The sequence below is a fragment of the Miniopterus natalensis genome, chromosome 9, assembly GCF_054644295.1.
Source record: "Miniopterus natalensis isolate mMinNat1 chromosome 9, mMinNat1.hap1, whole genome shotgun sequence".
NCBI lineage: Eukaryota > Metazoa > Chordata > Mammalia > Chiroptera > Miniopteridae > Miniopterus > Miniopterus natalensis.
Window position 1 is genome coordinate 5,779,802 of NC_142089.1, and position 13,337 is coordinate 5,793,138.

Consider the following 13,337-nt stretch of genomic DNA (forward strand, 5'->3'; position numbering starts at 1 on the left):
AATGAAAAATGAAGTGCAAAGGAAAGAGATCTTTCCACCACCACGAATCACTGTCAAACCGGGAAGATGCACGGCCGGACAGAATGGGGCGTGCTCGGGGTGCAGGGTTGGGGTAGTAGGTGGGGAGGGTCTTACACAAGGTAGGGAATGTTAAACTGAGGATGATAAAATCGATTAAGAATTCATAATGTCATTGGCAGAGCATACGCACAGTCTATCCTGAAATTCAAATATTACACAGATTCACGCAAAGTATCAACACGTTTTTAGATGCACCATTTTATCTTGGGGGGAAAGAATGATGAAGAAAAAATAAGGACCCCAAACTGCTCACTCAAGGCGCATATTCTGGTGGGAATTTACTAGTATGAGGATGGTCGAGACTTATTTTGATGACCTATACGGACCTTAAGCTGAGTTTTGCAGCGCTTCAGCATTTCACGGTGTCTAGTTGCCAGGGGGGAATCTTTCCATTGGCTTTCGTTATTTTTCAAATCTTCCACGGTTCTGAAAACAAAAAGACTAACAGTCAAATGAAAGAAAACACACGGGCCCATTATCCATCTTATCTATTCATTCCGACCATTTCATTGACTCTCACACACATTTCCTCCCTCAATTTTAGCATTTCTAAAATCAGAGAATCTCTTACAATCAATGGCAAGTTATGGCTTAACTGGCAGCATTTCTCTTTCTCATTGCTTCCTAAAATGATGCCTTAAGGCTGGTGACACCTGAGACACGATGAAACACAGTAAGCTCTTGGAAGGAAATACGTTGCTTCCTGATTTTCCTGGGAGGGAGGAGTCTCAAGAACATTCACGGTTACTGTGCCTACTCAGCCACCCACAATGAAAGGCGACCTGACTGATGGCACTGCCTCCTTTTCTTACAGCTGCCCCTCTGCCTGGAAGGCCGACCTCCGAGGCCCCCTGCTCCCTCACTTCCTTCAGGTATCACCTGTCAGTGAGCTGGTCTTCTCTGATCATGTAATATGCTGCACATTTTAAAGGATGGCTCACTTAACACTATCTCAACCCCTTTCTATCAAGACATTGTGAGGAAACTAGAAGCTGATTGTTTTTTTTTTAAAAAACTACCTTTCCCTGACTCCCTTGCTGCCGGCATTTCTGCGCATGAGCCAGCCCGGAGCCCTCACTGAAGGCGGCGTGAATACTACAAGTGGCAGCCACATGGTTCTGGAAGCACTTGGAGGCGGCTCTGCCGTCTGGCTGAACCCTGAAGCAGCTTCCTGCAGGGCCAGGTTCACAGGAGAACCTTTTTCCCAGCCATTCCAAGGATTCAGTAAACCGCATGGTAACCTGTAAGAGCCCTCCTCCTCTTCCCACATAAACTGGACTGCTTGGTGTGTGACCAGAACACGAGTGTGACAGACAGAATGCTCCCCACACCAGGATGTCACATCCCAATCCCCAGAACCTGAGAGTGTGTTTGTTACCTTACAGGGCAACAGGGACTTTGCAGATGTGATTAAGGGTATGGGCCTCGAGATGGGGAGATTATCCTGGATTGTCTGGGTGGGCCTAATGTCATCACAGAGTCCTTCTAAGAGAAAGAGGGAGCCAGAGTAAGAGGAGGAGATGTGACAGTAGACGTCGGAGAGAGAGAGCTCAATGTGATGTTAATTTTGAAAATGGAGGAAGGGGCCATGAGCCAAGGAATGCAGGTGGCTGCTAGAAGCTGGAAAAGGCAAGGAAAGATTTTCTTCCCTAGAGCCTCCAGAAGGAGCGCAGGCTTGACTTTAGGACTTCTACTCCTCAGAACTGTAAGATAACCACTGATGTTAAGTCACGAAGGTTGTGATAATCTGTTGCAGCAGCAATAGGAAACTAATATAACAACCTATATGATTATTGGCAACAGAAGAGGTTACACAGTTAACAAGCCCTCAAGAGAAATGGGCCTCTGGGATTAGTCCTTTGACTCAGCAGTGAAGATGCAGTTGGCATTTCAGGCCGGAACACTGGTAGCCCAAGGCTCTCAGTGGAAAAGTAGCTGCACGAATGATCACAAGCGATCTCCTGGAATGAAGACATGGAGCTGCTACTTCTACTACACTGGAGAGCTTATAGAATAAAATGACAGGCCCAAGATATTAAAATCTCACCTCAAAGAAAAGTAAATGAGCCAGGGAGTTTCTAAGATGACCATAAAATAGAGTCTGGTCGTACAAAGTACCAAATTATAATAGAAACTGAATTCATATCCTTACTGGGTCTCTTATCTGAAAGTTAGAGCAAAGACTGGTGCTTCAAGAGTTCAAAAGGAGGATTTGGGGAGCATTTGATGAGTCCATGTACCCAAAGCCCTTACTTCTCTGAGCCTTGCTTGCTAGCAGAAGCAGCTCCAGCAATGCTCGTGCCTAAGGTGGTCATGTTGCAGGAAAATGTCAAATTCCCTTAGGTTCCAACCCATCATACATCACTGCGTCCAGACATAACCAGAGTGAGATCAATTACTGTCCTTATGGGCCAATTACAAAGTCATATATGCCGGAGAAGTTCACATGGGAAGAAAAAGAAGGGCAAGGCTTGCTAGTGTGTTATATTAGCTTCCCATGGCTGCTGTAACAAATTATCACAAACTTAGTGTCTTGAAACAACGCAATTACAGTCACAGAGCTCTGGAGGTGAGAAGTCTCACTTGGTCAGCGTTCCCTTTTGAGGCTCTAGGGAAGAAAGTTTCCTTGCCCTTTGTGACTTCTAGAGGTCACCTATATTCCTTGGCTCACAGACCAACCACTTCACTCTGACATCTGCTTCCGTCATCACATGCCCTTTTCTCACTCTGTCTTATGTGTCTCCCACTTATAAGGACCCTTGTGATATTGGGTCCACCCAGGTAGTCCAGGAAAATCTCCCCATATCAAGATCCTAAACTTAATCACATCTGCAAAGTCTCTTTTACCATGTAAGGTAACATATTCACAGGTTCTGAGGTCTAGGGCATGAATATCTTTGAGACACCGTTATCCCACCTACTACACATGAGGTGACAGAAATGTGGGAGTATGTGAGGGAATGGATCCTAAGATGCTTCATCAGCAACAGAGAAGCATGTAGGGTAAATTCACTGACATGATTACCCCTGTGAGAGATTCTGGATGCAGCACTATCCTGAGTAGCTGGGAGCGGTTCTGTGTGCCTAGCTATCTGAAACATGGAACTGACAGTGACCTGCACTGAATAAAATTTGAGTTGTCAGGAATTCCTTGATATAATTCAGAGGAAGAAATCCAAAAATTTGAGAAGCTGGGAATAATAATATAGATTTACCATTATGGCTAGCTCAGATAACTGCCCTCCCAAAACACACACATACCCCAACTATGTCCCAGCAGTAAAAAATACACAGGTGAGGGGAATACCAACATCTCTAAAAAGCATAACAGTGACTCCACTGTGGCCGGGAGTGAAGGTGGCAGGTGGTGTCACTGAAATGTATCCCCCAAAGTCTGTGGGAGTGTTGGGATCCCAGGATGGCATCCACTCCAGGATGAAGAAAGAAACAAACCCACAACCATAGTCTGAGCCTTTTACAAGACTCTCTCAATAACTGATATAAATTATATGCTAATAAAAATCAGCAGATATAATGAAAACTGAAACAACAGATGACACACTTGATTTAAATGACATATGAAACACTGCAATAAACAAGCCAGGAGGCACATTCTTTTAGCCTGTATGAAACACGAGGCTAACGGAAATGTGAGGCTGCAAAGCCATCTCAATAAGGCTCAAAGGGCATGAATCAGAGCACGCATCCTGACCATAATGGAGTTAGGCTGGAAATCAATAACAAAAGTGGAGAAATTCCCGAAGTATCTGAAATTTAAATATGTCTTTATATAACCCATAGGTCAAACAAAAAATAATAAAAATTAGAAAATATTTTGAAAGGAATAAGAAAATAAGACATCACTAACCATCAGGGAAATGCAAAAACTCACAATGCGGTATCACCTCACGCCTGTCAGAATGGCTATTATCAAAAAGACAAAAAATAAGTGTTGGTGAGGGTGTGGAGAAAAGGGAGCCCCTCTGCACTGCTGGTAGGAATGTAAATCGCTATCATCGCTAGAGAAAACAGTATCAAAGTTCTTAAAAAAATTAAAATTAGAACTACCATATGACCCAGCAATTCCACTTCTGGGTGTTTATCTGAAAGAAATGAAAACTCTAATTTGAAAAGATATATGCATCTCTATGTCCACTGCAGCATTATTTACAACAGCCAAGATGTAAAAACAATCTAAGTGTCCATCAACAAATGAACTAATAAAGAAATGTGGTTATATATACACACACACCACACATACATACACACACATACATAGTGGAATTTTATTCAGCCATAAAAAAGAATGAAATCTTGCCATTTGCAACAACATGGATGGACTTTGGAGGGCATTATGCTTAGTGAAATATGTCAAAGAAAGACAAATACCACATGATCTCACGCATATGTGGAATCTTAAAAAACAAAAACTGAGCTTACAGATACAGAGAACAGCTTGGTGGCTGCCAGAGGGGGAGAGTGGGGTTAGGGATTGGATGAAATGGGTCAAGGGGATCAAAAGGAACAAACTTCCAGTTATAAAATAAGTCATGGGGAGGTAATGTACTGTGTGGTGACTATAGTTTATAATACTAATAATACTGTATTGCGTATTTGAAAGTTGCTAAGAGAGTAGATCTAAAAAATTCTCATGACAAGGAAAAAAATTATCTACGTATGGTGACAACGTTAACTAGACTTGCTGTGGTGATCATTTTGCAATATATAATTATTATGTTGAATACGTGAAACCAATATAATGCTATATGTCAATTATACCTCAATTTATTTTTTTATTATTATTTTTAAAAATATATCTTTATTGACTTCAGAGAGAGGAAGGGAGAGGGAGAGAGAGATAGAAACATTAAGAGAGTCACTGATTGTCTGCCTCCCGCAGGTCCCCGACTGGGGATCAAGCCCGCAACCCGGGCATGTGCCCTGACTGGGAATCGAACCCCGATCTCCTGGATCCTAGGCCGACGCTCAACTGCTGAGCCACGCCTGGCCAGGCAACCTCAATTTAAAAATAATGGACGTACCAAGAACAACGGATGCAGTTAAAGCCATGCTTAACTAAACAGCCTTAAGTGAATATATAAGGAAGGGCTGCAAATGAATGATTTAAGCATCAATCTTAACAGGCAGCCCGGCTGGGCGTGGCTCAGCGGTTGAGAGTCGACTAGGATCCAGGTACTCGGGGTTCGATTCCCGGTCAGGGCACATGCCCAGGTTGCGGGCTCGATCAGTGACTCTCTCATCATTGATGTTTCTATCTCTCTCTCTCCCTCTCCTTTCCTCTCTCTGAAATCAATAAAGATATATTTAAAAAAAAAAAAAAAATCTTAACAGGCAACAGAAACATCAACAAAAAGCAAATTAAACTAAAAGAAAGTGGGAGGAAATCACAAAGATCCTACAGATATTAAAATGATAAAAAGAGTGTATTATGAACAACTTTATCCTTAAAAATGCTGAAACTTTAGATATCGTGGGAAAACTGACCCAATATGAAATGAAAATCTAAATAGCCCTATATCTAGTAATTGAATAAAATACATAATTTAGAAACCTTTCCAGAAAGAAAACTCTAAGCCTAGATAGCTTCATCAATGAATGTCTCCAAACATTAAAGAAAAATGTAACATAATTCTTATACAATAAACTCTTCCAAAGAATATAAAAAGAGGAAACACTCCCCTCTCATCCTACGTGACAAGTATACTGTAGATACCAAAATATGAGGACTTAACAAAAAATGAAAATTAGAGGTCAATCGTTCTTTGAACAGACTTAAAAATTCTAAACAGGCCCTAGCCAGTTTGGCTCAGTGGTTAGAGCTTTGGCCTGCTGACTGAAGGGTCCCAGGTTCCATTCTGGCCAAGGGCATGTACCTGGGTTGCAGGTAGGTGTGTGTTTGGGAGGCAACCAATTGAGGCGTCTCTCTCACGCTCATGTTTCTCTCTCACTCCCCTTCCACTCTCTCTGAAAAGCAATGGAAAAAATATCCTCAGGTGAGGATTTAAAAAAAAATCTAAACAGAATATTAGCAAAATGAGTATCCAATGAGATATAAAAGCAATAATATAAAAATGGAGTTTATTCTAAAAACGAAAGGTTGTTTAATACCAGAAAACCAATTGATATAATTCTACCACATTAAAGAATAAAGCAGAAAAAAAATCTGATCTCAAAAGAATGGAAAAAAAGACATTTAATAAAATTCAACTCCTGCCAAGAATAAAAAATGTTTAGAAAACTAGAAATAAAAGGGAATTTCCTTAATCTGATAACAGGATATACAAAAACGCTTACACCGATTAATTAGAGTAACAGGCAAATTTCAAGGCTATTTCTACATAGGACCGTAGTGGAAATTGTGTCCAGGGAACTAAGGCATGAAAAAAAAGTATAAGAGAGAAACAAACTGTCGTCATATACAGACAACATGATTGCGTGTAGAAAGGCAATCTTAAGGAATTTACTGAATAACTACTGGAAATAAGTGATTTTAGCAAGGTGGACATATATGTAAGAGTTACAGATACAGACATGACATCTTCTGTCACAGCCGACTACACGGGGTTCTGGCAAATGGTGGAAGAGGCCACTGCATTATAATTCAAGATGACCTGTTCAAAAACATGTTTTCCTCCTGTTCCTGTGACTTCTGTTTGCTTGGAGATGCTGGCATATGGGGAGAAATGCTTAGATGAAGTAAAACAACAGTCGTGCTAGTGAATTGGAAACTGAGATACTATCTGGCCATTCTGGACTCTTTAAGCCGCAGGGCAACATGCAGAAAGTGAATTGCGTGTTGGTGGGAGTAAATTAATCTTGTTTTTCAAGAGAAACCAGAGTTACCGTTTCACAGCCCAGAGGAGGGGTATGTCTAGAATCCAAGAGATCCTTCAAAGTGCCTCCTGGTAATACCATACCCAGTGGGAAAAGTTCATGGAAACCTGTAGTAACCACATACCAAGGGTTGAGAACTCTAAGAAACCAAAGTTTGGGTCCCATCACTGTGTAAAGAACTCTGGCCAACTGAGGAACAAGGATGTGGCAGTGGAGGCAGATGGTACTCTGGAATATCGTCCCCCTCACATTCACATCAGGTGGGCACAATGGAACTGCTTGCTTGTGAGAACCCACGGTGACTCAGGCAATCTCAGGACACGACATCACACACATACCTATTGAGCTCCCGGATGGCCCGGAGTCTGCGGATATAGCGACGGCAACTCGGCAGAATAGAGAGGTGGTGGGCGTGCAGGGTAAGAAAGAAGCATTCCGTAGGGAATTTCGGCTCAGAAAATGGAGGCTGATCTCCATCTAGGGAAAAATAACATAATCTCCTAAATAAAACTGGTTACAGGACTAAGTCAGAGAAAAAGCACAACTAATAATATTAGGCAAAATTCCACTTAAATTTTCAAGCTTAAGGACACTTAAAAAATTATTAGACAATAAAAACTACAACCTGAAAGAAAAACCTAAAAACATTATAAACCTGAGTAACGTTATAAGAAAAACAGAATTCTCGTGGGCTTCATTTAAAGAGCAGGTTTTCTTTCCCATCGGCTTTAAGTGTTTACATACATGTACACCAACAACCTTTTGTGATGCATCTTCCTGAGGTAGTTTACATATGACCTGCATTCTTCAAAATGGTATTAGAGTATGTTACTAAGCCACAGGTCCGACCATTTCCCTACTGCTGGGCATATTTGTTGTTTCTACTTTTTCTCTATTAGAACTGCTACTGGGAGGGTCAATGTACAAAAAACTACTCCTCACTCCCAGCTTTTGGGAGCACATGCTGGAAAGTGTAATTAAGAATGATGTTATTATAATTTTTAAAAATATTTAATTGATTTTTAGAGAGAGGGAGGGAGAGGGGAGAAAGAGAAACATCGATGTGAAAGTGGAACATTGATCGGCTGCCTCCTGCACGCCCCTTACTGGTGATCGAGCCTGTAACCCTGGCATGTGCCCTGACTGGGAATCGAACGGGCAACCCTTTGGTGCACAGGACGATGCTCAGCCAACTGAGCCACTTCAGCCAGAATATCATTTATAGGTATATTTAAACTCAGAACAGCCTATTTCCTTCGATTTTCTCTACACATCTATTTGGTTTTGGCTAATCCAAATAAGAACTTTTTTTACTGTGTTAATTTTTATTGCCTATCATATCTCTAGCTCATACATTTTCTGGAGAGGTAATAATTTGTGAGGAATCACTAGCATCCAAACAAAATAATCTTTTTTCTAGACTCCATGAACTCTAACTTCTTAATTGGGGCAGCTGGGAACCACCCACCTACCTATACAGCTGGATGTGGCCACTGGGTGAATGCCCAGTGTTGAGATTCTTTGGGATTGTACCTAAACAAAGAAACTGAAAAGCAGAAGATCTCCCGCCTTAGGATTCACTTCCAAACCCAGTATCATCGTTGAGTTTTTACAACACAGAACATGTGCCCCTTTCTCTCTCTTGCATTTCTACTTTTCTGTTTTCCTGTCACCCATCTCCCAGATACACTTCACCTGTCACAAGCTTCCCTGACTCCCCTCTGCCTGCTGTCCTTCCTTCCCTTTGCATTCTCTCCCTCTGCCTCCCTGGACCTCCCTGGGGCACCACTGCCTTTCGCCAAGAAACCGGCCAAGGCCGAGCAGCTAGGCTCTCTTCTCCCTCCCCCGTCCGGGAGCCCTCCCTCTGGAAGGGGCCTCCTCAGAGCTTGCTTAGCTCCAGCCTTTCTCTGGGCGGCGTGCTCTCTAGAAAAGCCCCCGTGACCTTCTCCTCCACAACCCTGTAACTCCCCTGGCCCCAGCTGGGACCCCAAGAGCCCAGATCCTAATTCTCAAGTCTGCCTGGCTTATTCAACTGGGCCTCCTGAGTGAAACAGAAATTTCGTAGAGAATTAGGTTGCTTCCTTCACTGCTGACAACCACGAGAAACTGCACTTCGGGGAGGACGACCTCAGCCCAGCCGCGGGGCAGCGGGGGAAGGGCCCGGGCTCGGCCCACAAGACAGAGCAGCGCGCGACAGGCTGGCCGAGCGCGGCACCTTCGGAACCTCGGTCTCCTCACAGTCAACTAGAGGACAGTGTATTTACTATTATGATGTTTATTAATGTTCTTTCCCTGATCAGCCCATTAGCCTGCGAACTGGAAACTTCCTATAGAATGTAAGGGAAGGTGAAAATGGAGGGCACACTAACGTCTCCGGTTAGGATGCTGCCTGTTTTGGTTAAAATCTCCCATGTCTGGCCCTGGGACCCATGGCTGGTGAGTGTCAGCAACGCTGACTCCCTGGGCGAGAGAAGCAATCAAGCCCTCAGACACACCCCGGCCTCGGCCACCCCCGCAGGGTGACTCAGTCTGATGTCGCCACTGCAGGGGGAGAGGAGTCAGTGACACTGTCCCTGGAGGACAGGAGCAAGGGCCAGAGGGAGCAAGGCGACAGACAGAGACGCTGCGCTGGTTTCATGTCCAAGCTGTGCGATGATGCGCTGAGTCCAACCGTATCCTGTTGATAAAGGACGTATATATATTCTTTTTTTTTTAAATTAAAAACACAGAAGGGCAGCATTTTAATGCCCTGACAATGAGCACATCACTCACAAAGCTCTGTCAGCCAGTCGCTCACATCCTCCATGGTCGCATTCACTCTGGTCTCATCGGTGGGCAGGGTGATCCGACACCTCGGGTGGAAGATGTACGTGGGGTCGACCGTCTCTAGCTTGATCTTTGTGCTGAGCTGCTGCAGCACCCAGAGGAAGTTCAGCATAAACCCATCTGTAGAAACCAACCTATCATCTGTCTGTGAAACATGAAAGGAAGGATTTAGAATGATGACTGAACAAAAACTCTGGCACAACTTTACAGGACAGACCAAATGTGCATCTTAGAGTCGATGACAGGACACGTCTATCATGTCCCCACTGTCACTCCATTAGCAGGTGCTACTTGTTCAGTGCTCATCATATGGGAAACATCTGACACATTCTCGCTCTGAATCTTCACAGTAGCCCGTAGAAGTCAGTTATACTATTACTCCCATTTTCCAGGGGGAAACTAAGGCTCAGGGAATGTAAGTGATTTGCTAAGACCCTCAAAATCAGTAAGTAGAAGCACACTAAACAGTGCTCCTTTCTCTTCATTTCCCCTTAAGAACATCAAAATGACTAGTTTCACTGTTCCCCCGAGTAAGTCTCTCTAGCAGACAGCATTAGCACAGTCCTGCATTAATAATCGAACTATAGTAACGATAGGTAACATCAGCTCAGTGTTTGCTATGTAGTGCGCACTATTCTAACAGCTTTACGTACAGTAAATCCACAAGTTCAGTACTTTTATTACCCCTTTAGCAACGAGAAAATGGGGAAACAGGGGAGTAACTGTCTGAGGTCCCACTGTCAGTAAACAATGAACCACAACTGGAAACCCAGGCAGTCTAATACAAGGTCCATGCTCTGCTCCATACTCTTCCTTCTCCTGAGTAGAAATGTCACATCATTCATTAATAATATGGGAAGGATGTCCTTGTAACTTTTCCACTCTGCAAAAAGAGCCCAGGCCACTAGCCTCCCTCACCAGGGCTTGTGCACATGTAACCTTGGAACTGGTCTCCTGGGGTCTGCTCCTGCCCCTCTTCCCACTTTAGTCCATTCTCCGCACAGCAGATGTGCTAAAAAACCCTCCAATGGTTTCTCATTACAGTTCTTACCACTCCCCCTTCTCTTTCCTGTTCACTGTCCTCCAGCTACAAGAGCCAGCATGTGGGGCTTGTTCCAAAGCCAGCTCATTCCTACCTTAGTGCCTTGTATGTATCTAGAAAGCTCTTTTCCCAGCCTTGCAATGGCCAGTTCTTTCTTATCAGTCAGGTCCCTGATCAAATGTCATCTCCATAGAGGGGTCTTTCTGCAACCCAATCAAAATTCACCCCAGGCTTCTTTCTGGCACCTCCACGGTTACTCTCCAGTCCGGGACCTTGCTCCATTTGCTTCCCAGACGCCATGACTGTCTGAAATGATGCTTATGTGCCTACTCATTTACCCTATAGCACACCAGCTGCACAGAAGTGGGAGGGTCTTTATCTCGTTCAACACTGCATCTCCACCTCCTAGAACGATGTGTGGTCGGTGCTGAACGGATAGGAGTTACAGGGATGAATTTAACGAACAAATAAAAGGAGCCGTTAGGGGTCCTACCTGCATCTGTGCTTTTTTCATATTGGCGTTGACGACAGCTGCCATGTAACCAAGGGCAGCCTCACGGGTTTCACCATTTAACAGAATACTATGCAGAATCTTGAAAAGCTCTTGCTGAAATTTATTTTAAGAACAACAAAAAAATTAAAACTTTACTTTAAAAATTATTCCTTTTGACTTCAGAACAGCTGGCTTTTCCCCACTCTCTCCTCTCCCACTTCTACTCACTTTAGGGGAACCTGACCACAGGGAGAATAGAATAGAAGAGACGTCCATGTTCAACCGCGTTGACATGGGCATGAAAGCAGAGCATGGAGTGGAGGAGGGGAGCAGTTATAGTTTTAATACATAGCCTTTGCTATTTCCTTTCCAGGATAGGACCAAATGACCTTAATTATGCTATAATTAGCCTATAATTTTGCTGCTTTTAAATTTGAGAACTGAAGACACAGAATCTACATTTGGGAAAAGTGAGTCAAACTAACAGTGCTCACTCACCCCCATGTTTTAAATGCCTAAGAGCAAGCTGGAGAGAGAGCCTGGCCACTGAACCCAGGACTGGTCCCCAGGGATGCCTCATAACGAGGGTGCCTAGTATTCTTGTTGCAGTTGCTGTTCAAGACACGGATACTGGTCTACAGCCTCTCTTTCACTCATCCCCTGGTTCATTTTCTGAACACCTACCCTTCCCAGCTCCAAGTAATGCTGCAACGATTGGCTAACCACGCGAGTGTTTTCCAGGGTAATAGCAGGCCCTGAGAAATATTTTTCAACCACTTTAGCCTGGAAAGAGAAGGAACAAATTCAATCGACACATAATGTCCGTTTGGGAAGGAATCTGAACATAACAGCAGCGAGGGGCAAACGGCCACTGTACTTACATCATCTTCTGCAAAGACGGAGAAGCTGAAGAAAGCCCCCAAATAAGAGAGTCTCTGCAGCTCCCGCCCAGAGCCAGGGCTCAGGGACTTCGGCAACCACAGCGGCAAAGCAGCGACCTGTGCACAAAAGAAGAGGAACATCAAGCTGCTGGTCAGCACGCGAGTGAGAGCGCAGCGGGCAGAGCCCCCCGCAGCCAGCCCCCGCAGCGGCCCTGCCCTGCTCACCAGCACGGGCGCACGCGACAGCCCGAAACACGGCTCACTCGCCTGTGGCGCCCGCTGGTATTTTCTCATCTCGGATGGAGGAAAGCCACCCTACTCCTCCACATTTTTATAAGATATACTTCTAAGTTTTATGTTTCAAGCACTCTGTGATGGAGTTCAAATGAACTATTCTTATAGTACAAAAGGATTTAAGTAAATTAATTCTTTGTGTAGGACTTGTTATTCTAGATGCACAATACTAACCCCACCCCAAAAAAAAATCACAAAAGAAAGTAAATAGCTTCATTCCAGGAAATAACGTATTGACAGCAATTTAACAGTTGAGAGCCACCCACACATGCTTCCTACGTCTATATCTAAATGTCCACCAACAGACATCTTCCAGATAATGTACTGAAGGAACATCTCCTGAGTTATGTGCTCTCTAAAAATGTGCAAGCCCATCGGGGAGCACTTACCAAATTGCACATGGGGTGTGTCTTCCCGAACTTGGTTTCACAGAGCTCGCCCAAAGCCTAGAAATCAGATCAGAAAGAGTCGTTTGAACATATTTTACTGGGCCACAATGTGAACCCCGAGGGACAGCTTTAACTGCTGCTATAACTATGTATGCATTCCCTGCACACACTGACAGCCTCACTGTTAGTTTTCCGATTAGTAACACACCATCCTGTACACTTCAGATAAAAGAGAAATATCAGATGAAACGAAAAGTTACTCAAACCTTATATGACAGGATAACCTCTATGGATATTTTAGTTAACAGCTTTCCAGACATATTTTGGTGCATATACACACAGAGGTAAATGTGTATGTTTTTACAATAATTTTTTTCACTTAATTTTTCCACATCAAAAAGATATGCTTCATAAACTTTAGATGGGTAATCTTGCCAGTGCTGAACAGGACTATAAATAATGAGTTTAATAAGCTA

At 43.6% G+C, this 13,337-nt stretch overlaps 1 protein-coding gene across 2 annotated transcripts in view; it reads right to left on the minus strand.

Annotated features, from left to right (window-relative positions):
• The window catches only part of UBE4B (ubiquitination factor E4B), an 87,334-nt gene that overhangs the window by 21,497 nt on the left and 52,500 nt on the right, over window positions 1-13,337 (minus strand). For both annotated transcript variants that reach the window (XM_016214619.2, XM_016214618.2), the window contains 7 exons: window positions 12,862-12,918; window positions 12,179-12,295; window positions 11,982-12,080; window positions 11,298-11,411; window positions 9,709-9,907; window positions 7,275-7,413; window positions 408-507 (listed from right to left, as the gene is read on the minus strand). In XM_016214619.2, coding sequence (XP_016070105.2) covers window positions 408-507; window positions 7,275-7,413; window positions 9,709-9,907; window positions 11,298-11,411; window positions 11,982-12,080; window positions 12,179-12,295; window positions 12,862-12,918 — 825 coding nt within the window. The remainder of the gene's footprint in view (window positions 1-407; window positions 508-7,274; window positions 7,414-9,708; window positions 9,908-11,297; window positions 11,412-11,981; window positions 12,081-12,178; window positions 12,296-12,861; window positions 12,919-13,337) is intronic.